This window comes from Myotis daubentonii, chromosome 7 (assembly GCF_963259705.1).
Source record: "Myotis daubentonii chromosome 7, mMyoDau2.1, whole genome shotgun sequence".
NCBI classification, from domain to species: Eukaryota; Metazoa; Chordata; class Mammalia; order Chiroptera; family Vespertilionidae; genus Myotis; species Myotis daubentonii.
Genome location: NC_081846.1, coordinates 6,011,532 through 6,033,771, shown reverse-complemented (window position 1 = coordinate 6,033,771; position 22,240 = coordinate 6,011,532). Strand labels below are relative to the sequence as shown.

The following is a 22,240-nucleotide window of genomic DNA, read 5'->3' as shown; positions in this document are numbered from 1 at the left end:
GAGGGAGAGGGGAAAGTGGGGTCTTTAGGGAAGAAATGCATGATGGTAGAGTTTAAATTTTGTTTTTACATAAGGATACTAGAGGCCCGGTGCACAAATTCGTGCACGGGTGGGGTCTCTCTGTCTGGCCTGTGGGATCGGGCCGAAACTGGCTCTCAGACATCCCCCAAGAAGATCTGGATTGTGAGAGGGCACAGGCAAGGTTGTGGGACCCCACTGGGTGCACAGTCAGGGGCAGGGAGGGATGCAGGAGGTTGGCCAGCCAGGGAAAGACTGTGGAAAGGCTCCAGGTCATGTCTGGCCAGTCTTGCTCAGTCCCGATTGGTTAGACCCCAGCAGCAAGCTAACTTACTGGTCGGAGCGTCTTCCCCTGGTGGTCAGTGCATGTTATAGCAAGCGGTTGAGTGGCCTTAGCATATCATTAGCATATTACGCTTTCATTGGTTGAATGGATGACCAGACGACCAGACACTTAGCATATTAGGCTTTTATTATATAAGATTTGAAAATGCTTTAGTTTGTTTCTCTATCTCTTCCAGTATCTGAAATTTTAAGATTAGCATGGATTAGTGAAATTCAGAAAATAAAATTTTAAATGACTTTTCTTAGGGAAGCTCCCAGCCATTTGCATTATGGTAGTTCACTGAACAAGAATGTTTGCTTTTAACTCTAAAATCTGAGTTCCTTGAGGCAAGGATTTATTTTTTTAATGTTCCCAGGACCTATCACGTGTCGTGTCAGTCACACAGATGCACACAGTCAATGATGTCTTGCTTCTCACTGAAGTGCCTGATCTCAATCCTGGTTACAATAATAATACCAGAATGTTAGCATCTTAACTGCTTCTTCTTTAAAACATATTTTTCTTGATTTCAGAGAGGAAGGGAGAGGGAGAGAGAGATAGAAACATTAATGCTGTGAGAACATCATTGGTTGGCTGCCTCTTGCACACCCCACATTGGGGATCAAGCCCACAACCCAGGCATGTGCCCTGACCGGGAATTGCTCAACCACTGAACCACACCGGCCAGGCTCATCTTAACTACTTCTAAATCATGGTCTTTTCTGGAGTCTAGAGAAAAAAATTTCTTTGCTCTGTCACTTAAAGACACATTTTGTGCACAAGATTTAAAAATTAGAACAATTATTTTGTTTTTATAACAAATTAGAACTCATCTACCTATGTGACATCTATTTCTTCAATAACTGTGATGTAGACCCATACAATTTATAGAAAAATTAAATCCTTTTACCCAGATGTGAGAGTTGGATGAAATATAGAAAACAAAATATACCTTTTTCTTTTTTTAGTTAAAATTCTTTCATTTAGAAACAACAGAAATCATATTTATGACTACAGTTATCCTACAATTATAATCTGGAACCAAAGAGTAAGTAGAAAAGAAATGCATTTGAAAACATTTGTTGAGGTTGTTAACATACTAGAGGCCCAGCGCACAAAATTCGCGTGTGGGTCCAGTCCCTGGGCCTGGCCTGCGATCAGGGCCCTCTTCCCTGGCTGCCCACAGCCAGCCCCACCCCCTGCCTCCACCCAGCCCTGGTTTCCTGTTCGCCATTGGGCCATCGGAGCCTGCCTGCTGGGGGGAAGGACCAAGAGGTTGGCCATTCCTGCTTGCTCACTGCCCCCCCCCCCTGCAGGTCACTCTCTGTATGTGGGGCAACCGGTGGGGTGGGGACCTTGGCCTGGTGCTGCCTGCATCCCCCGCCACCCATCCCTGGTTCCCCGTTCACCACCGGGCAAGGGGAGCGTGCGGCTGGGGAGAGGGACCGAGAGGTGGATAGTGACTGGTTGAGCGGTTGTTCCGGTTGTTCCACCGTAAGGGTCAATTTGCACATTACCCTTTTATTATATAGGATAGACAGAAACATGCAGGAATCCTCAGTATTTGCTCCATGAGTTTTCGTAAATGAGCACACCCGTGTCACCAGCACCCAGACCAAGACATATTTGTTTCCCTCCTCGGCACTGACCCTGCCCCAGCGCAATCACTGCCCTGAGTTCCGACCCCCTGGGTCAGTGTGGGCTGTTCTAGCGTAGCACAGGATGGACTGGCACTGCGGGCGCTTCCGCCTGGCGTCTGCGTCAGCCTGTGCGTGAGGTTCCTATCGTTTCCTGCGGTGCAGGCTTACTCACTCTGGTTGTGAAGTAGCAGGCCACAGGGTGAGCATATTGGTGGGGAAGTGTAAAAACAAGCTCTCCCGGCCAGATCCTCTCACCACGCGGCAAAGACAGAGTCTTATTAGGGAATACGCCTTAAACCAGAATGCGCTGTGCGTCACAGACAATCCGGAGAAGATTGCAAAGATAGAAACCTCGCCCTCCCTCTGCCAGCCCCTGGGGGAGTGACCATGGGTGTCAGCAAACTGCCTCACCCAGAGGAAAAACAGATGGCTGCTGTCTTTATGGCAGGAGGCAGCGCCGGCACTCAGCTAGGCTGCGACCCTCCCACGACACCGGCGGGGCAGGGCGCTGTGTCCTGCCCTGCACGCATCATAGGAGAGACCGTCCTCAGTCTCCGAGAAAGGCGTTCCCGGGTCAGAAGGCTGACGCAAGGCCCACGCTTTCCAAAGCCCTTGCGTGCGTTTCAGAGAGAGAAGAAAGGACTTCTGATTTTAAGTTTCCAAAAGGAAATGGGCTAAGAAAACAGAGGGGCAGGACATCTCTGTTCTTATTTTCAAAAGGGAGCCTTAAACCTCTGATGTTTACATGTGTATTTGTCCTTATACTATAACACACATTTTTATTCGTTTGTTGTCGAGGACAACTTGGGTAGCTTCAGCTCGGAACTGTTCTAAATTGTTGCCGCCTTCGACATTCTTATACTTGGCTTTTCCACGTAACATGTACGGTAGGCATGTAGCTAAGAATGGAGTCAGTGACCACAGGGTGTACATGGGTCCATGTTAGTATACACTGCCACACGGAGCTCCAAACTAGTTCTAGGAATCCTTTATCTGTCAATCATTGGTAAACACCAGATAAGTTGTGGACTTCAGTTAGCTGCTGAACTCCAGCTACACCAGACTAACAAATTATTTCAGAATCTTAACATTGTCTAAACTTACCTCTCATTTCCTTTTATTCAAAGAAAAAAATGTACTTCATTTTTGTTTGTCTTCTGATAGTTATTATTTGTAATAATTATTACTTAACTGTGCAAGCTAACATGTTATGACTACTATGGTGTATACTATGCAACAACCAAAATAATTTTAATCATCTGGTTTTTATAAAAATTTTAATTTACCAAAATTTATTATAGCAAAATAAATAAATAACTATAGCAAAAAATACATTAAGTACTGAAACAAAAATCTAACTAGGATATAACTTTGTTACAGGGACCAAACTGAAATCTCTCTCTCTCTCTCTGTCTCTCTCAGAAATACATATAAGTAAACACACACACTCACACACACACACACGTGCACACACATGCACACACGTGTACATGCACGCATGCACACACATGCACACACTCACACACATACACACACGCACAAGCGCGCACACACTCACACACATACACGCACACTCGCGCACACACAAGGTTTCTTTCTTTTTTTCTCCACTTCTACAAGATCATTTTTTCCATGTTATTAAATACTCTTCTAAAACAGAATTTTTAGTAGTGGGACAATATACCACTTTATGAATGTACCACAATTTCCTAATTGTAAGTAATCTATGTCAATCACTAGCTCTCTGGAAATGTTTTGTTCATTTCTATTATAATTTTTATAACCTATTGAATAAAAGTATTTTAAATTTTTTATTTCAATGCTAGTTTATTTCCCTTGGAAGATAATTAAGTAAAAATGCTTAAAGTGTTATATTCACATTAAGATTTATTGTGAATACAGATTGCATGTTAGCACTTCTAGAAAGTTGTTAGTTACAAATATTGTGATCTGCATGTTCTGAATTTGTGGTAAATAAAAATGCAGTTTATCAAGTTTTGTGATTTCTCCAGCTTTTGTGAATTTATAAACAGAATAGCACATTACTAAACTTAATAAAAGATATAAATTTTGGTCTGTTCATTTAACATATAATATGGAATATTTGGAAGTACTTATAGAATAAAGAAATCAAATTTAACCCCAAGAAATATTTTGTTAAAAATAGTTCACAAACCTTTAAAATTTAGTAATAGATTAATACAGTATACATTGATTTCTTTTTCAAAAGGAAGATTTTTTAAAAAATCAGTTGAGAATAAAATATCTTCTACTGGCCCTAACCGGTTTGGCTCAGTGGGTAGAGCATCAGCCTGTGAACTCAAGGGTCCCAGGTTCGATTCCAGTCAAGGGCATGTACCTTGGTTGTAGGCACATCCCCAGTAGGAAGTGTGCAGGAGGCAGCTGATCGATGTTTCTAACTCTCTATCCCTCTCCCTTCCTCTCTGTAAAAAAAAAAATCAATAAAATATATTAAAAAAATATCTTCTACTGGTGTTTCTACATCCCGTAGGTCTCAAATTAGTGGACTCAGCTGCTTAGGACTCTGGAGTGTTAGGGGGTGACTGACCAGAAAGCTGACTGGGTAACATACACCTAACTGGTTTATGGGCGGTTTCCTTCCAGCACCTTCTTTGAGGTGTGACAGGCTGGTACGACTCACTTCTCTCCCTGTCGCCCCCAGGCTGCAGATTCTCAGGGACCACTTCACGTACTCGCTCTACGTGAACGTGTGCCGGTCGCTCTTTGAGAAGGACAAGCTGCTCTTCTCCTTCTGCCTCACCGTGAACCTGCAGATCCACGAGCACGCGGTCAGTGCCGCTCTCCGTGCAGGGCGAGCCCGTCACATAACACCGCATCGTTAATGTGCTGGTTTGTGTATTTGTGCGGGGACATAGGTAGAAAGAGTTGTAAATCATGACACAAGAAGAATTCCTGTAATTAAGGCAAGACAGCACTACTCGACTGAATTTCAGAGGTGAAAGATTAAACACGGAGTTCATCATGTAACTAATTATTATTTAAACTTGTGTGTGTTTCCATTTAAAATAAATTAGTTTCTATTAGGAACTTATATAAATACGAGAGGCCTGATGCACAAAATTCGTGAGGGGCTCGGCCCCCACCGCCACAGTAACCACCTCTGCCTTGGCCCCCGCTGCTGCGGCTATGTCCAGAAGGTCGTCCAGAAGGACATCTGGAAGGATGTCTGGTCTAATTAGCATATTACACTTTTATTATTATAGATGCATATAAATGTACTAAGTCTATTGATATGTTTACATCAAGTAATAGCATAAACGGTAATGTTTTTAAGAACTCGTGCAAGTTAGACAAATCTGTTTGCGTTGAACAATACCTTTCACACATTTTACTAAGTTTGAAATCCATTCATTTAACATAAAGGAAGCACTGTGAGGATGGAGGTGGTGTGTAAAGTCAGTATTTTGTCCACGTATGTGTCTAAGACTTATTGATTTCATATGGTGATATATTGGTGGAATTCTAGAGGAGTAAAGGACTTATTTTTGCATTTCTTGCAAAAGTTTCATAACAGTACTTGATTATATTTTATGGAAAATAATTGAAAATACGGCAGATTGATGGCTTTCCACAATTTCTAGGGCCAGCAATACTCTAAGCAGCCATTTGGGAAAACATATATTCAAATGGAATATGTTCAGATTTTCGTGTTAAATGAGTAATTCTGGAGAAGATCATCAAAAAGTAGTTTTTTAAGATGGAACAATTTTTGAAAAATGATTAAGATAGATACAATGGTTTCTCATTGATAAGTACTGAACTATCTCAGTAGGATAGGCTTTCATATGAACCACACCTGAAACTTGAAAATCAACTGTCAATTTTTAAAAACAGCTGTAAATGTACTACTTATGTGATAAACTCACTTCCGACCCTTCATGCTGCTTTTTTTTCTTTTTTCCCCCCAAAAGATTAATAAGGCTGAGTGGAGGTTTCTGCTCACGGGCGGCATCGGCCTGGATAACCCTTACGCCAACCCTTGTACGTGGCTTCCTCAGAAGTCCTGGGATGAGATCTGTCGCCTGGACGAGCTGCCCTCCTTTAAAGCCATCCGGAAGGAGTTTATGCACCTCAAGGACGGGTGGAAAAGAGTCTACGATAGCTTGGTATGTTTTCAAGGCTCTCGCTTTCCAAAATGTTTACGTGGAGAAAATGTTCAATAACATATTCTTAGTTTTGAAAACAAACACGATTCAAGGAAGCTTTACGTAAGCGGGTCAGATGTTCAATAGCAAAGTGTAGAACCACCTTCTAAATCAGTGATTCTGTTTGAACGGGATTCCATGAAATGCGGAGATGCGTGAAAGTTGCAGGGCCCGTAAAAATATTATTTCTGTATTTCCATGCCAGGTTTTTATTTAGTATCTACTTACACTTTGGCAGTCATAATAGCAGATGAGCTGACATTTTACCAAGCAGCTATTGTTTAGGTTTTTTTTTTGAATGCAGGATAAGAGCTAATAAAGGTTTTCATTTCATATCACATGTCATTTGAGGAGAGGGGAAAAGCTAATATTTCTCAAATATTTTTATGAATCCCTGTCTTGCTAACTGGAGACTACTATAGTTAACACATCCCATGATACTCAGTCTCCCTTCGGGCATTCATAGAAATTGTTGCCTTCCCGAAGTTTTTAGGTACAAGTGCTAATATTTTGCCAGTTCCCAGTTATATTTTTTTTCTATTCCTTTGTTTCTACTCCTTTGACATTCTGCTTCCCTTGGACTTAATTTACAAGAGCTCTGTGTGCGGAAGCTGGGAGGAGGAGGGAAAGAGGCAGGTCCGTGGGGAACATTTTGTATCTGGGCACGGACTTGTTGCATTACGCATGATGGCTAGATCGTGTCTACGCACGAATTCAAATATTTTGGACAAGTCTCTTTGGCTCTCTCCTTGCTAGTAATACAAACATATTTCCGAGAGATAAATATGTTTTGTGAGTACTTCGTTCTAATTTGAAATAGAAATTTGTTCACTCTACTGAAGCGTGGAGATGTCTGATCCGAGATACTGCGGAGCCTTCCCTGACGCCTCAAAGCTACAACCGTCGCCCTCTTTTCAAGGTTCCCCTCCTGGGATCTTGATTCCTCTCTTCTCGTGCATTTGTAATTGCTCTCTTTCTTTTTTGGCTTTTTTACTATGCACATTCTCAAGTATTCTTTATAAAAAGAAAAGTACCAAAAATTGTTCAAAACAAGAAATAACACAATAAATTTTCGTAAAATGCCCTTCTTTTGTAATAAATGTTTATTTTTATAAATAGATGATGAGAGAGGCTGGTGGATACTTTTACATGCCTTTGGAGAAATAAGGGGAATAAGGCTTCAAATGCACATTTATTTTTCATAATAGGGATCATCTTGTTGATTGATTGCTGTTCATATTGAGATTAACTTGCTTAGCTCATGTCCTGGTTTTGATTCCTCTGTGGTGTTCTTAATTTTCTCTTCATTCCTTATTTCATAGCTTTGCCCTGACCTAATAAAACTTACATTAGCATTCTTGATTTCATTTAGTCATTATGTTTTCTCTAAAAAAAATGATTTATAAGTCAAAATGCTGTTTTTGTGTTAATTTAGAAATCACCTCCAAAATAATGCTGAATTATTTACTGTATCTACTGTCGTTTCAGGAGCCTCATCACGAGGCTTTTCCTGAAGCGTGGGAAGACAAAATGAATGATTTCCAAAGGATGCTCATCATTCGCTGCCTGAGGCCGGACAAGGTAAATGCGAGCTGTGAAAGCAGCTCAGGTCTTTGGGTTCCGCCTCGCTCCGCCCTCAGCAAACCTGGGGTCCTCTGTGCCACGGAAGGTGGGGGGAGGGGGGGTGGAGCGCCAGGGGATGGCCTCACTTCCTCTTCATACAGCCATTTTCCAAAAGTTTGCATATTACTAAAGCCACACTAAATTCAGATTACATTTCATAGCTTTATTTATTTTATGAGGCCTCCTTCTAAAGTATGCTTCCCCAGTTTCTCACAGCCGACTTATACAATTAGTCAATGATGTTAACCTCAACCTAATATACTAAAATTTCTGGTTCTTCAAATGCTATCCTTGTATATAGTTCTTTGTTGGCCTTTGGAAAATTAATAGGATATTATTTTCAAGACATTTATTATTGTTGACTACAAACTAAAATTTCAACAATTTTAGTTTTATTTTCCTCAAATAATAAATCATATAACCAACTATCAGCTGACTTGTATGTCAGCAAATTTTAGTACTCATCAATATTCTGATTTGTAATATGATATGTAATTGTACTCTATTAAAAGAAGTATTCACTTAAGTACAATAGTTCATGTCCACAGAGATACCCATATACTCTGAGAAAATAGAGACATTATTGGGGGGAAAAATTGAAAAAAATATCCTAATTATCCTCTGTTCCTACTCAAGTAAAAGTAATACATAATTATTTCAGCACTTACCATAGTCACAATTTAAGTTGCTAAGGAATATACGACAATACTTCCATCCTAACAAAACAAAACAGCAGGACTTAGCTGGTGAAACAGTGATTTTTAAATGTTTTCACCCACGTCAGCGCTGACGTGGGATGGAGGCACTCCTTCCTCTGTGCATCGTCACCTGTGCAGCGAGCACACGGAGTCCTTGCTGGACTTGGCCGGGGCCCGAGTGTCCGTGGGCAAAGCGCCTGGGGCCCACGATACTCGAGGGGTCCGTGAAGTTGTTTTCATTTCTCCTGTGATCAGAAAGTGTCACCCAGCCTGTATTATGTTTGTAATGATACCAAAACAATTGTAAAACGTAATTTTTAAGTTGTTTTAATGAAGGGAGGGGCCCAGGATGTGCCCATGGAAGTCTAGGGCAGCCCTGCCTTCCGGTGCGGGGAGTGATGCCGTGGTTTGAGAGTCAGCGTTAAACCCATGACCGCGCTGAATCGTCCCCCTGAGACTTCAGGGTCCGGCCTGGGAAGTTCCGCCTCGGGCGTTAATAAGGAAGGACAGGAAGTGATTCCAAGGCTCGCCTGGTTGGCTTCCCCCTTTCGAGCCTTTTATTAGAATTTTCAAAGGTTTTCACTTTGTTTTCTCAGCTAGTAAGACTTTTATACTAAAATGTCTCCACATGTACTCTTGACCTTCTTGCCTCAATATTGGAAAAACAAAGAACCTTCTGTTCCTGTTTTAATTAAATTTAATTAAAAGCGATTAATGAACCATTTCCCAATTACAGCCGTTTCCTCTGTAGATATCTTTTCCCCAGTTTTATGTTTTAAAAAAATTTGACATTTTAATCTGGAAATACATGGAGCTACCAAATAGATCAAATATTATTTTCCCTATTCCTTCTCTCTTTAGCCTGTTTTTGAGGGAGCTGGGGAGGGGTTTTGTTGGTGTGTATGTTTTTGTTGTTAAATCAAGTGAGGTTCAACTTGTGGTTTCAGCCTTCTCTTCAGGGGTGGGGAACCTTTTTTCTGCCCAGGGCCATTTGGATATTTATAACCTCATTTGCGGGCCATACAAAATGATCCACTTAAAAACTAGCCTGCTGTATTTGGCCAAACATTTAACTAGCTCACCCCTCATGCGTTGGCAGGGCCAGACCAAATGATTCCCCGGCCCTTACAGGGCCCAAGGGCCGGACTCTCCCCACCCATTAGCTGCTCTAATACTTTAGCCCCATCTTGTAACTCTCCCTCGGGCTCCCCTGGCTAAGGGGTGAGTGCAGATATTAACGCTTCTCAGCAAGACTTGCGGTTCGGCCCTCCTTCTGCACACACTCGGTGGGGGGACTGGCCGTACACCTTGCTTTGGCCAATAACACGTGAGCATCTGACTCCGTTGTGAGACGTTCCGGGCCCTCTCCTGCCATCGGAGGGGTGGAGTCACGTGTAGAACTGAAGGGCCATGAGCCGGCTGGGTAGCTGAGCCCGCGCAGGGAGCGTTAGTTGCCCACACACCCTGGTGACTTCGAAGCGGCAAGAATGAGCTTTCGTTGGGTTAAGCCACTAAGACCCGGAAATTGTTTGCCACTCGGCACAACTTAGTTTATCCCAAGTGATACGTTGTCCACATGTACTGTCACCTCTGTCATCCTTAATCCATGTTAATAAAAGCATAATATGCTAATTAGACTAGATGACCTTCCGGATGAAGCCGGGGCTGTGAGGAAAGCCCTGGTCCCGGTGTCAGAGGGAAGCCAGTGCCGGCAGCCGGGAAAGGAAGGCCTACTCTTGCACAAATTTCGTGCATCAGGCCTCTAGTATAAAATAACTATTAGTGTGCTCTGACATTAGCAAACCCTCCAATCTTACTGTTTCCAGGTACTCCCAATTTCTGGTGGTCAATTGTTGATTTCGGAATCTCTATATTTTAAAATACATGTGGAGGTTATGCTTTTAAAAGAGTAGTTTTCCAAAGTAAAATGGTAGTAGCGTGCCAGAGAAAGGAGCCGTGTTGTGTGGAGCTAACATTTGGGCTAGTGCCACATATATTTTATTTCTTTGCAACATCTAAGTCATCGGATACTAAAATGTCCACCAGGAAAATTAGCAATTGCTTGAACTCTGGTTTATGAAATACTTTATTTGTCAACGCAATTGTTGGGGTCTCCTTTCCACTGCTCTCCCCTCAAAACCATCTCCACCCAGGCAAGAGTCCACTGACGCCAGGTTCCCCGCTGCTCGTGTTTGGAAAGATGTAGAAGATGCTCACTGGGTCGCCATGGAGGAGTCAGATGGGCTGGCACCGTCCTTTAAGCTTGATAGTCTATAAAGTCCAGTCTACCGTGTTTCCTCTAGCGAAGCAGCAGAGCAAAAGGGTAAAGGCTGAGGTGAGGAAGGCTTGGGCCTGTTTGCAAAGTGCAGAGCTCCTGGCCCTGCTCTCTCCTGAACTGTGAACAAAAAGTCAATCAATCCGCTTTTACCAAGAAACGTGTCAAATATAAGTCAGTAAGTCTCTCTGGCCTCCGATACATCGTCCTTGCAATACGTAGCAAAACCTAAGCGGGAGACCACAGGCTTCTGTCCCGCCTTTTGGAAGGTGGATGCCTGGATTAACCTGTCGTTCTGTTGCTGATAGATTTCACGTCACAAGCCTATTCCCGGCAAGAAGGGATTGCAGAGGCCAACCCCAGCTGTCGCCTTGCAAACTGAGCGGCCAATAGAGTCCTTTATCTCAGGAGTGAGGTTCAGTTTTAACACTAAAAAGGAAACACGGCCCAGGCTGGTTTGGCCCAGTGGCTAGCGCGTCAGGCCGTGGACTGCAGGGTCCCAGGCTCCATCCTGGCCCTGGTCAGGGCGCTTGCGGGAGGCAACCAATCGAGGTGTCTCTCTCACATGGATGTTTCTCTCTGTCTCTCCTCCTCCCTTCCACTCTCCCTAAAATTAATAATAATGATAATAATGATAATAATAAAAGAAAAGAAAAATATCCCCAGGTGAGGATTAACAACCAAAAACCCCCGAAGCACCGACCTCTGTCTCTGCTCGCCCTCCAGCGCCCAGAGGAGACCCGCAGGGACACCCCTTCTACCTCACACTCACCCACAGCGAGAGCGAGGCCGGGCACGGAGAGGCCGGGGCTTTTGTTTTGCTTGTAGAACTATATTATACCAGGAAAGAAGTCCGCCTGGGGAGGGAGGAGGCCATGAAGCAACGTCTTCCTGCTGATAGTTGTTTTTTATCTCGTGAGGAAAGACCAGCTTCGGGAAAGGAATCCTAAGGGGAAGGGTGAGGATGGGGCCGGGGCCGGGGTATTTTCCGGTTCCTGCAATGAGCCCGGCATCTGTGCCCGTTCACAGTATCTAACCCAGGACATAGCTCATCCGGAAACAACCTTCCCGGCGAGTTTATTCGTCTGTGATTCGAGTTTAGGATTTCTGTCGTTAGAATTCCACCCCCACAACGGGAGGACCTGGAATTGGGCATCCCCTCATCCCTTCCGTAAACACTTCCTGTGCACCAGCAATGTAGGTGTTACCTTGTCTGTTAGGGTCTAGGTATCCCGGCACTTACAAATGTACTGTTTCTCTTCCATACCCTTCTCATATCCGAGTGCATCTACCGAAATATTGGGAGAGGATTAAAACTCTGATTTAAGCCCAGCGATTCCTCCATTGTCAGCTCCTCACCCTCACGCACACCCGCAGCCACACACACGTCCACCAGGACCAGGCGAACGGCACTCCTATAAGCGGTGGCTTTGACTCTCCACCGACCTAATGACCACCTAAGTAAAACACCCTCCAACCGGAGCCAATTAGCGTCCAGGCAGATGCGCAATATTCCTTGTAATATGTCCTTGTTCCTTTCCAGGTGATTCCAATGCTGCAAGAATTTATAAGCAGCAAGTTGGGGCGCATGTTCATTGAGCCGCCCCCCTTTAACCTGTCCAAGGCGTTCGCAGACAGCAACTGCTGCGCGCCCCTGATCTTCGTGCTCTCCCCGGGGGCCGACCCCATGGCCGCCCTGCTCAAGTTCGCTGATGACCAGGTGCCTTCAGATAGATGGAGCTGTGTCTGTGTGTGTGTGTGTGTGTGTGTGTGCGCGTGCACGTGCACGTGCACACGTGTGTACGTGTGTGTTATGTGTGTGTACATTACTATATATACATACGTACTTGCTTATACTTGAAATGCTAAGGGGTGAGGAAAAGGTAAAAAAGTGTCACTCACTCAGCCCTTGAGAGACCTGGGAGGCTGATGGAGTCCCAGGACATTGATATCTAAACAGCCGCACTGACGGGAGAAGTAGCTCCTTATCTAAAACCTAAAACTGGGATTCGGGCTGGGGGGCCTTGGCTTTGCTTTCCCTGTGGGGGGAGGGGCATCTCTGCCACACAAGGTGCCCGTGTGTGAGCCGGGGTTGATGTAACAGATTTGAGCCTCACCTTGACCCTGGGGGCCCCTCTCGGCCCCGCTTCTCTCCCAGCCTCTGAAGGGGGCCCCCCTGACTCTCCGGAACAGTCCTGCCTTCCGTCACTTCGCCAGGTTCTGGTCTGAGAGGCCTATTTCCAGGCTTTTCATGGTGAAATGGATTTGCTGTCAGTGCTCTTACCCCACACGTCCTAGAACAAGAAAATGATAACCAAGCGATGGGCCTTTTTGAGTTGACATTTTTCCCTTTTGGTCTCATCAAAATACCAGTTTAGGTCGTTGTTCCGATGTTTATAAAACCCCCACGACCACTTTCACCGAGTACTCTTGCTGTAGCTGTTTCTGCACACCATCTGTTTTATTCTCCCAGCAGTCCCGCGGGGCGCATGACGGCATGGTTCCTTTACAGACGGGTGCTGAGCAGGGAGGGAGGGAGCAGCTTCGCAGAGCTCACGTAGCTGACTGGCCGACATCCTCTCTGCTAGGCCAGTTGGGACTTCAGTGCTTTTGCGTTGGCTACACTCTTAGAGACAAGAGGCCCGAGGGTGGGACCTGGCCCTCCCTGACGGTTAAGTGCTGGGTGGCTGTGTGCGCAGGAGGTGAGGTGCGTGCTGTACAGAGGGCCCAGGCTGCCCCCTGCAGGGCCTTTTCATGAAGGCCTCCAGCGGGCGCGGCCGACGTGCAGGGTTTTTAGCACTGACGTGACCTGGCCTGACCTATACTTTATAAAGGCCATTCTAGCTGCAGTGAGGAGCGTGGGCTTGAGTGGGAAATGGAAGGAGGACGCTAGCGAAGGGCTATGGGAAGGCCAGGAGCACCCCTGGTGGGCAGGCCCAGTGTGGAAGGGAGGGCGATGGCTAGATGCACCATTTTAATGGGACTCACCCTCTCCGCAGCACGACCTTCTGACTCTCCGAGGCCTCCCGGTTCCTCTCCAGGTCTCCTCCCGCCTTACACATTGTGACTATCCTCCTGCCCCGGCCACAGCTCAATGCATTGTTTGTCCTACTGTCTCCGCTTTTTCCAGAAATAGTAGTGTCTGCCTCTGCTCTGTGTTCTGCTGCTCCTACCTGCTCGTGTGGCTGAGCCGTGGACATCACACGGAGCTCACGACCCCACTCTCCCGCGTCTGCCATATCCCAAGGCCTCTGCAGAGAGTGTGCAGGTGGCTGCTGCCCTAGAGGGAGCTCAGGGAGACGCAGACCCCGTGACCAGAGGCAGCAAGGGACGGAGCAGGATGGAGTGGGAGTGAATTCCAGGCAAACGTCCCCACAGAATTCTTTACAGAAGAGTTAAGCCCGGCCCGGAGGGGCTCAGTGGTTGAGCATCGACCTATGAACCAGGAGGTCACAGTTCAATTCCTGGTCGGGGCGCATGCCCGGGTTGCAGACTCGATCTTCAGTGGCTGTGCAGGAGGCAGCCAATCGATGATTCTCGTTCATCATTGATGTTTCTATCTCGCTCTCCTTCTCCTGTCCTCTCTCTGAAATGAATAAAAGCATATTTAGGGGGGGAAAATGAACTTTAAAGTGTGTATCAAGGGTTAATTTTTTTCCCTCTGAATTTTATGCAGTAGCTAAATTAGTTAAAATATAACTATTCAAAGATTTGGACAAGTTCATCTGCCTATTCATCGTTGTTGTTTTTGGCTTTGGATTTTAGGAGTTGCTGCCTAACAACCAAGCCTTTCCATCTCTTCCTCATGTTAAAAGCCTTCTTAATTTCCTTCCCATCCCTTAGCTCAGCAATCAAGAACCTATAGAATTTTTCATTTATTACCATGACCGTTTCCTACATGAGTTGACTTGCTCTTTACCTAAGCAGTTGTAGGATTCGTATTCAGTAAGCATGTTTCAGGGCCGCATATGTTCAGACCTTGGAAGGATGCTACATAATTAAATAGCAGTATGGCTCACGGTAACGTTTCCTGTCCTAATGCTATTTCTCCTCCTTCCCCACCTTGCTTATTCTCGTACACAGGGGTACGGGGGAGCGAGACTTAGCTCTTTGTCTCTTGGTCAAGGCCAAGGGCCCATCGCTATGAAGATGTTAGAAAAAGCTGTCAAGGAAGGAACGTGGGTGGTTCTTCAGAATTGCCACCTGGCCACCTCTTGGATGCCGACCCTTGAGAAAGTGTGCGAGGTAAAAAATGCAAGTTTGTTTTCCTAGATTGCATTCCCTCAATATGATTAGTGCTAAACTAAGACATACCATGGAAGCCACTCCCTTCCTTGTGTATCATTTGGAGGGTGGCGGGTGAGTGAATGCTGGACCACAGGAGGGGTGGGCTGGCCTTGGGAGCTGCAGGACCAAGAAGAGCGCACAGTCAGGCCTTGCTGGGTCCCTCATCGTAGGAGCCAGGCTCACGCAGAGGCGTGCGAAGCACAGGGCAGACAGAACACCACCCGCTTTATACAGCCCCGGGCTGAACCAACAAAGGAAGCTCTTCAGGTGACATTCACGTGGCCACTCAAAACTAAAGCACGCCAAGATACAACCTTTCCTTTAATTCACTCCTCACGCACGCAGCTAGTGATCCTGCCACCGAGGGTCGGTCTACAACCAAGGGGCACTCCTCCCACCCCCTTCGCACTGGGTCACGGCACTTCCCTCGTTTTCAGAAAGCCAGCCCATTGGCTCAGTGAGTAAACAGAAAACGTGGTGCCTGATTTCAATAAACAGAAAGGAAATGTGTCCCCTCATTACCCGGCCCCTCCGAACTCAGAGAGCCTCACGCTCCTCAACAACCAAGATGATGCCATACCCAGGCCCTCATTAACCCACAGGCGCCACGCGTCCTTCCTAACTCACCTACCCCTTCCCCCAGGCACCATGCGTCCTTCCTAACTCACCAACCCCTTCCCCAGACACCATGCGTCCTTCCTAACTCACCTACCCCTTCCCCAGACACCATGTGTCCTTCCTAACTCACCTACCCCTTCCCCCAGGCGCCATGCGTCCTTCCTAACTCACCTACCCCTTCCCCCAGGCACCATGCATCCTTCCTAACTCACCTACCCCTTCCCCCAGGCACCATGCGTCCTTCCTAACTCACCTACCCCTTCCCCCAGACACCATGCGTCCTTCCTAACTCACCTACCCCTTCCCCCAGGCACCATGCGTCCTTCCTAACTCACCTACCCCTTCCCCAGGCACCATGGGTCCTTCCTAACTCACCTACCCCTTCCCCAAGGGCCATGTGTCCTTCCTAACTCACCTACCCCTTCCCCAGGCACCATGGGTCCTTCCTAACTCACCTACCCCTTCCCCAGGGGCCATGTGTCCTTCCTAACTCACCTACCCCTTCCCCCAGGCACCATGCGTCCTTCCTAACTCACCTACCCTTCCCCCAGGCACCATGGGTCCTTCCTAACTCACCTACCCCTTCCCCAGGCACCATGTGTCCTTCCTAACTCACCTACCCTTCCCCCAGGCACCATGGGTCCTTCCTAACTCACCTACCCCTTCCCCAGGCACCATGTGTCCTTCCTAACTCACCTACCCCTTCCCCAGGCACCATGGGTCTTTCCTAACTCACCTACCCCTTCCCCCAGGCGCCATGTGTCCTTCCTAACTCACCTACCCCTTCCCCAGGCACCATGTGTCCTTCCTAACTCACCTACCCCTTCCCCCAGGCGCCATGCGTCCTTCCTAACTCACCTACCCCTTCCCCAGGTGCCAGGCATCCTTCCTAACTCACCTACCCCTCCCACTGGCGTGCTCACCATTGCTTTACTGATAGAGATTTGCAAGTTTAAAACCAGACGCCACCAAAAGGACACGGCAGCAGGGAGTGGGGCTGGGTGGGGAGAGGGAAGGGCCCTGGCCATCGTTCCCAGTTCACTCTGCGTCAGGACAGGGCTGGGTGTCCTGCTGGCCTGCAGGCCTGACTGGGCCCCTTAAACAAGTAGCTACTAGTGATACGTTTCCTGCTTCAAGATACACCAGTTCTTCTCGCCTTTCAGAATGCTCTTTTTTTTCTTCCCTTCTTGGTATAATACTGACATATCTGCAGTGTGCTGCTTATTCTCACAGCATGGCTACAGCCAAAAATAAAAAGTAAAAAAGGATTATTCTCCATCCAGCTCCAAGGCAGAGAATTCTTTCTGTAAATAATTTATCATCACCAATAAAGACACATGTTTTGGGGGGATGTCTTGGTCTTTACTGTGACCAATTCTGAATTATGTAGCCCCTCTGTATACTTTATAGTTATACTAGAGGCCTGGTGCACCAAATTTGTGCATGGGAGGGGTCCCTCAGCCCGGCCTGCACCCTCTCCAATGCTGGTTTAGGCCTAATCCCAAACAGGCAGTCGGACATCCCTCTTGCAATCTGGGAACCCTGGCTCCTAACCGCTCACCTGCCTGCCTGTCTGATTGCACCTAACTGCTCTCCCCTGCCGGCCTGACCACCCCTAACTGCTCCCCTGCCGGCCTGATTGCCCCTAACCACCTCTGCCTCGGCCCCCATTACCATGGCTTTGTCCGCAAGGACAACCAGAAGATGTCCATTCGACCCAGTCTAATTAGCATATTACCCTTTTATTAGTATAGATGATTTAACTGTATCAAGTCTATTGTTCCTGGGGCGGAATCAGATGTTCAGGCTTTTGCCTCCAGCCCCTCCCAGCCACGTGATCTGGAGAGTTCTCGTTGATTTAATTGGTGCTTTGGTATCCGATTCCTTTTCCTGCAGGAGTTAAGCCCAGAGTCCACACACCCAGACTTCCGAATGTGGCTGACCAGTTACCCATCTCCCAACTTCCCCGTGGCCGTCCTGCAGAACGGAGTGAAAATGACCAACGAGGCCCCGAAAGGGCTCCGGGCGAACATCATCCGCTCCTACCTCATGGACCCCATCTCGGACCCCGAGTTCTTTGACAGCTGCAAGAAGCCCGTTAGTGCCGGCTAAGTCTTGTTGCCCAGCCCCGGGGTGGCGGCTGCATGCGCCCAGGAAAACTCCCCCTTAAACAGGCCTCCCTCCCGCACTGCGGCGCCCTTGGCTTTGATTACTGATTATTGACTGTGCGGAAGTCAATTTTATTAATATTTTATTTTAATTTTACTACCGGCCCCATCCCTGCTCAGCTGGGATCTTGGGGGGTGTCATTAATAATGCAGCCTTCTATTTAGAGTCGCTGCCAGCCATCCCCAGTGCGAATCTGCAAGGTTGGAGAATCTTGTTTCAGGATATTAACTGAGCCATTTGCTACTCGGAGCCCTATCTTTAAATTAAAATATAAAAACGTCTCCTCCGTGTAACTATAATGAGAGGCGAATGGCTCTGCCCCTGGATGGATGGGCTCATGGGGTCTTTTGTAGCAGCAGCGCCGGGCAGGCAGGGAAGCCACCCGCTGCTTTCGTGATTAGGATTCCGCGCGTGAATGTCTGTGACCCAGAATTGTTTCACAGCGTTTTACCGTAATTAAAAATGGAAGAGTTTCGTGTTAAGAGAGGTTATGAACCTCGGTGAGTTTCTGCCATTACAAAGCTCACAGTCTTGATGTCGGAATGTGTTTTAAGTATGCATCAAAAGGAAACATTAAAAAATAAAGAAGTACTTTCATTAAACAAAAGTCCTGGCACTGAATAAAAAAGCACATATACTTAAAACCGAGTCAGGCCTTCCCCCGAGCTCCTGAGACCTGTCTGGCTAATGTTGGCATGGCCTGGGCCGTGACGCGCAGGCCACTCCCAGGTGAGGGCGCTGCTGCACACCAGCTGGACAGAGGCTTTTGGAAAAACTGTCCTCCCTTCCGTCTCGATCCAAAACAAAACCCAAGTCTCCTCAAATTCCAAAGCAGCACATCATAATCTTTCAGTTTTAATTTTTTTATTTTTGGAAATATTTTTAAACTCACAGAAAAGTGATGAGTAGGAAAGTCGCGCAGGGCATACCCCGGCGCCCAGCGCCCACAGTCACCTCCTGTTGCCGTGTCCCAGGCGCAGGTGAGTCGGGTATGGCGTGGCCCTTCTCCCAAGCAGATGCTGCCATGTCCGCCTGTGGAGGGCAGGGCGTTCTCTCGCTCCGGTGCAGCTGTCAGTTCAGTAAATGTCACAAGGACACACTGTTGGGTCTAATCTACCACTTGTTTTCCAAACTAGTCAGCGATGCCCCTTACAGCCCTGGCCTGTCCACTACAGGGCTGGTCTGGGCTCGTGTATGTTTGGTTCCCAGTCTCTCTGCCTTCTTCAGTCTGAAACATGTCCTCAGCCTTTCTTTGGCTTTGATGACACTCACATTTCTTCCTTTTTTTAAAATATATTTTTATTGGTTTCAGAGAGGAAGGGAGAGGGAGAGAGAGAGAGACAGGAACATCAATGATGAGAGAGAATCATGGATCGGCTGCCTCCTGCACACCCCACACTGGGGACCAAGCCCGCAACCTGGGCCTGTGCCCTGACGGGGAATCAAACCCCGACCGCCTGGTTCCTAGGTGGACACTCAACCACCGAGCCACGCCAGCCGCACGATGACATTGACGTTCCTGAAGCATCTGTCTTAACTGTGGTCAGTACAGTGCAAGGGAGGGGCGAGGAATGAGGTGGCGCCATGTCTTCCCATTCCAGGCAGAATTCAAGAAGCTGCTGTACGGCCTCTGCTTCTTCCACGCTTTGGTACAAGAGCGACGGAAATTCGGGCCCCTGGGCTGGAACATTCCCTACGAGTTCAACGAGACCGACCTGCGGATCAGCGTCCAGCAGCTGCACATGTTCCTGAACCAGTACGAGGTACCGTAGAGATGACAGCGGGCGGGGCTGCTCTGCTCTCCATCCCCTTGTGAGTGTGTGTGCAGGGAGCGGGGACCTCTGGCTCATCCCTGCTCCGAGGCCATGAACAGCAGGGCCGCGCCCAGCAGCTCAGGACGCAGTGCCTTCTTACAGCCGGGTCTCCTAACTGCTGCAGGAGGCAGCTAGCATGTCCGTTTGTCTATTAGGGACTATATTTTATCATTGATTTTGAGGCATACACACCTACGGGCATCTGAAAAGTGATTGCACTTGTTTTGGAAAAGATTTAAGAATATCATCAATTAGCCAGGCTCCAAAATGGGGGGGGGGGGGCGGGGGAGGAGGCGGGGGGATGCCGACTGGTTCCCTTCTGTTCCGGAGCCTGACTTCATGTGTAGAGAAATGTCACTGTGCGCAGGGGCGGGGGTGGGATCTAGAGAATAAGGGGGAGGTTTTCAGGCACCTCCTATGAAGAAGCAACGATGAAATGGCTTTTAAAAGGGGCCAATAATGGGTGCCGACAGCCAGTGGTCATATTGTCCTAGTACATCTGAAAATAATATAATGTAATATCAACTATACCTCATTGTTTTTCTTTTTTTAAAAAAATATATATTTTATTGATTTTTTACAGAGAGGAAGGGAGAGGGATAGAGAGTTAGAAACATTGATGAGAGAGAAACATCGATCAGCTGCTTCCTGCACACTCCCCACTGGGGATGTGCCCGCAACCAAGGGACATGCCCTAGACCGGAATCGAACCTGGGACCCTTGAGTCCACAGGCCGACGCTCTATCCACTGAGCCAAACTGGTTAGGGCTCATTATTTTTTTTTTTCAAATGCAAATTTGTGGAAAGGTTTGGTTAACTGTAGTGATTTGGAACTTTCTCGTGGCCCATGCTGACTGATTTGGGAGTTTATCCCACGGCTATTGGTGTGATTTTAAGAGGACATTTGCATTTTAGAACGATCACCCTAGCAACCAAGTGGAGAATAGATGGGAGGGACTTAGATGAAAGGCCAGTTCTATATAGTGTGAGTTGAATTGCGTCCCCTCCCAAATTCACCACCTTCAGTTCCAGTTCTACCAAAGAACAAGTCTCAGAATTTCCAGCTCCCGATTCAATGACTTCCCCCCTGGGGTCTCTTCCCCGGCACCATCATTTCCGTTGAAGAGACTCCACAAAGTGGAGTCACTGGAATGCAGGGTTCACACACTTAAACTTCTGACAGGTAACCAACTATAGGAGGGGCGTGATCGGCATAAAAATGGCCCAGAAAACCCTAAAGTGAAAAATGGCTGGGTTTTAGGAGAAAATATTTTAAAACTTTGCCATATTAAAATGCCGCAAACATTAGACATATATACAAATAAAAGATGAAAATTGGAGAAAATATTTAAAATTCATCTGACAAAATAATTGGCATTTTTATAAAGAGCTTTTTAAAATATATATATATTTTTATTGATTTCAGAGAGGAAGGAAGAGGGAGAGAGAGAGAAACATCAATGATGAGAGAGAATCACTGATTGGCTGCCTCCTGCAGGCTCCCCACTGGGGATCGAGCCCGCAACCTGGGCATGTGCCCTTGACCGGAATTGAACCTGGGACCCTTGAGTCTGCAGGTCGATGCTCTATCCACTGAGCCAAACCGGCTAGGGCTATAAAGAGCTTTTTAAAATGGGAGAAAAAAGGATAATCATTCAGACTAGAAAAACACCTAAAAGGACAGAGTAGACGATTTAACAAAATAAGAAATGCAAATAGTAAACCCTTTTTACGTGTTAATATAAAGAAATAAACTTAAAAACTGCAAACAATGTCATCGTTTGTCAATATGTGTTCCTAAATGACAGCACTCGGTTTTGTTGAGAGCACTAAGAAACAGAATTCTCTGTACTGCTGGGTGTGTAGGTCAGGTGTTTGTGCTGAAGTTAAAAGAAATTGCAATATGAAAAGCTGTTCCTGTTGCATGCATACACATTTAAACATTCTGTATATGAGAGGCTATAATAAAAAAGCAAACTAACAGGAGAGTATTTGCATAAATTTGATAGATAAAGGTCAATTTATAAAACAGCTTATGCAAATCAAGTAAAACTATTAAAACTTCATTGAAAAATGAGTTGGAGGCTTGTTCACAGCAGCACAGATGTTATTAAACATATGAAAACATATCAGATGGAGTTTTACAATTGCTGTGACCCATCAGGAAAGCAATTTCATGACACTAACTGCCTGCTTTTTATAAGCTCCTTCCCTTCGACGTAGCGATTTCCTTTTCGGAAATCTAGTTGATCAAATCCTTAGAAACGTGTATTTACTGAAAAATGATTTGAAACAGTAGAAAATTAAGAGCAACTGAGGTGTTCCATATTAGAAGACAGTTATTAAAATAGTATTCTCAGAGAGTATTTCGTAAAATGGTACAAGATTCTCACGAGTTCATACCATAACAAGGTATATTGTATATAGAGTATGATTCAAATTGTCAAAAATATCTATAATAATAAAAGCATAATATGCAAATTGACCAAACGACCGAACAGCAAAATGACTGTCCAGAAGACCATGCTATGACACCCACTGACGCCAGGCCAGCCAAGGCGGGTGGCGATGCGATTGGTCAGAGGG

General features: G+C 46.3%; 1 protein-coding gene across 1 annotated transcript in view; it reads left to right on the top strand.

Annotated features, from left to right (window-relative positions):
* Positions 1–22,240, top strand: part of DNAH7 (dynein axonemal heavy chain 7) — a 157,189-nt gene that overhangs the window by 119,504 nt on the left and 15,445 nt on the right. Inside the window, exons 51-57 of the mRNA XM_059702605.1 lie at positions 4,667–4,793; positions 5,937–6,131; positions 7,659–7,751; positions 12,310–12,486; positions 14,850–15,011; positions 17,568–17,768; positions 19,442–19,603. Coding sequence (XP_059558588.1) covers positions 4,667–4,793; positions 5,937–6,131; positions 7,659–7,751; positions 12,310–12,486; positions 14,850–15,011; positions 17,568–17,768; positions 19,442–19,603 — 1,117 coding nt within the window. The remainder of the gene's footprint in view (positions 1–4,666; positions 4,794–5,936; positions 6,132–7,658; positions 7,752–12,309; positions 12,487–14,849; positions 15,012–17,567; positions 17,769–19,441; positions 19,604–22,240) is intronic.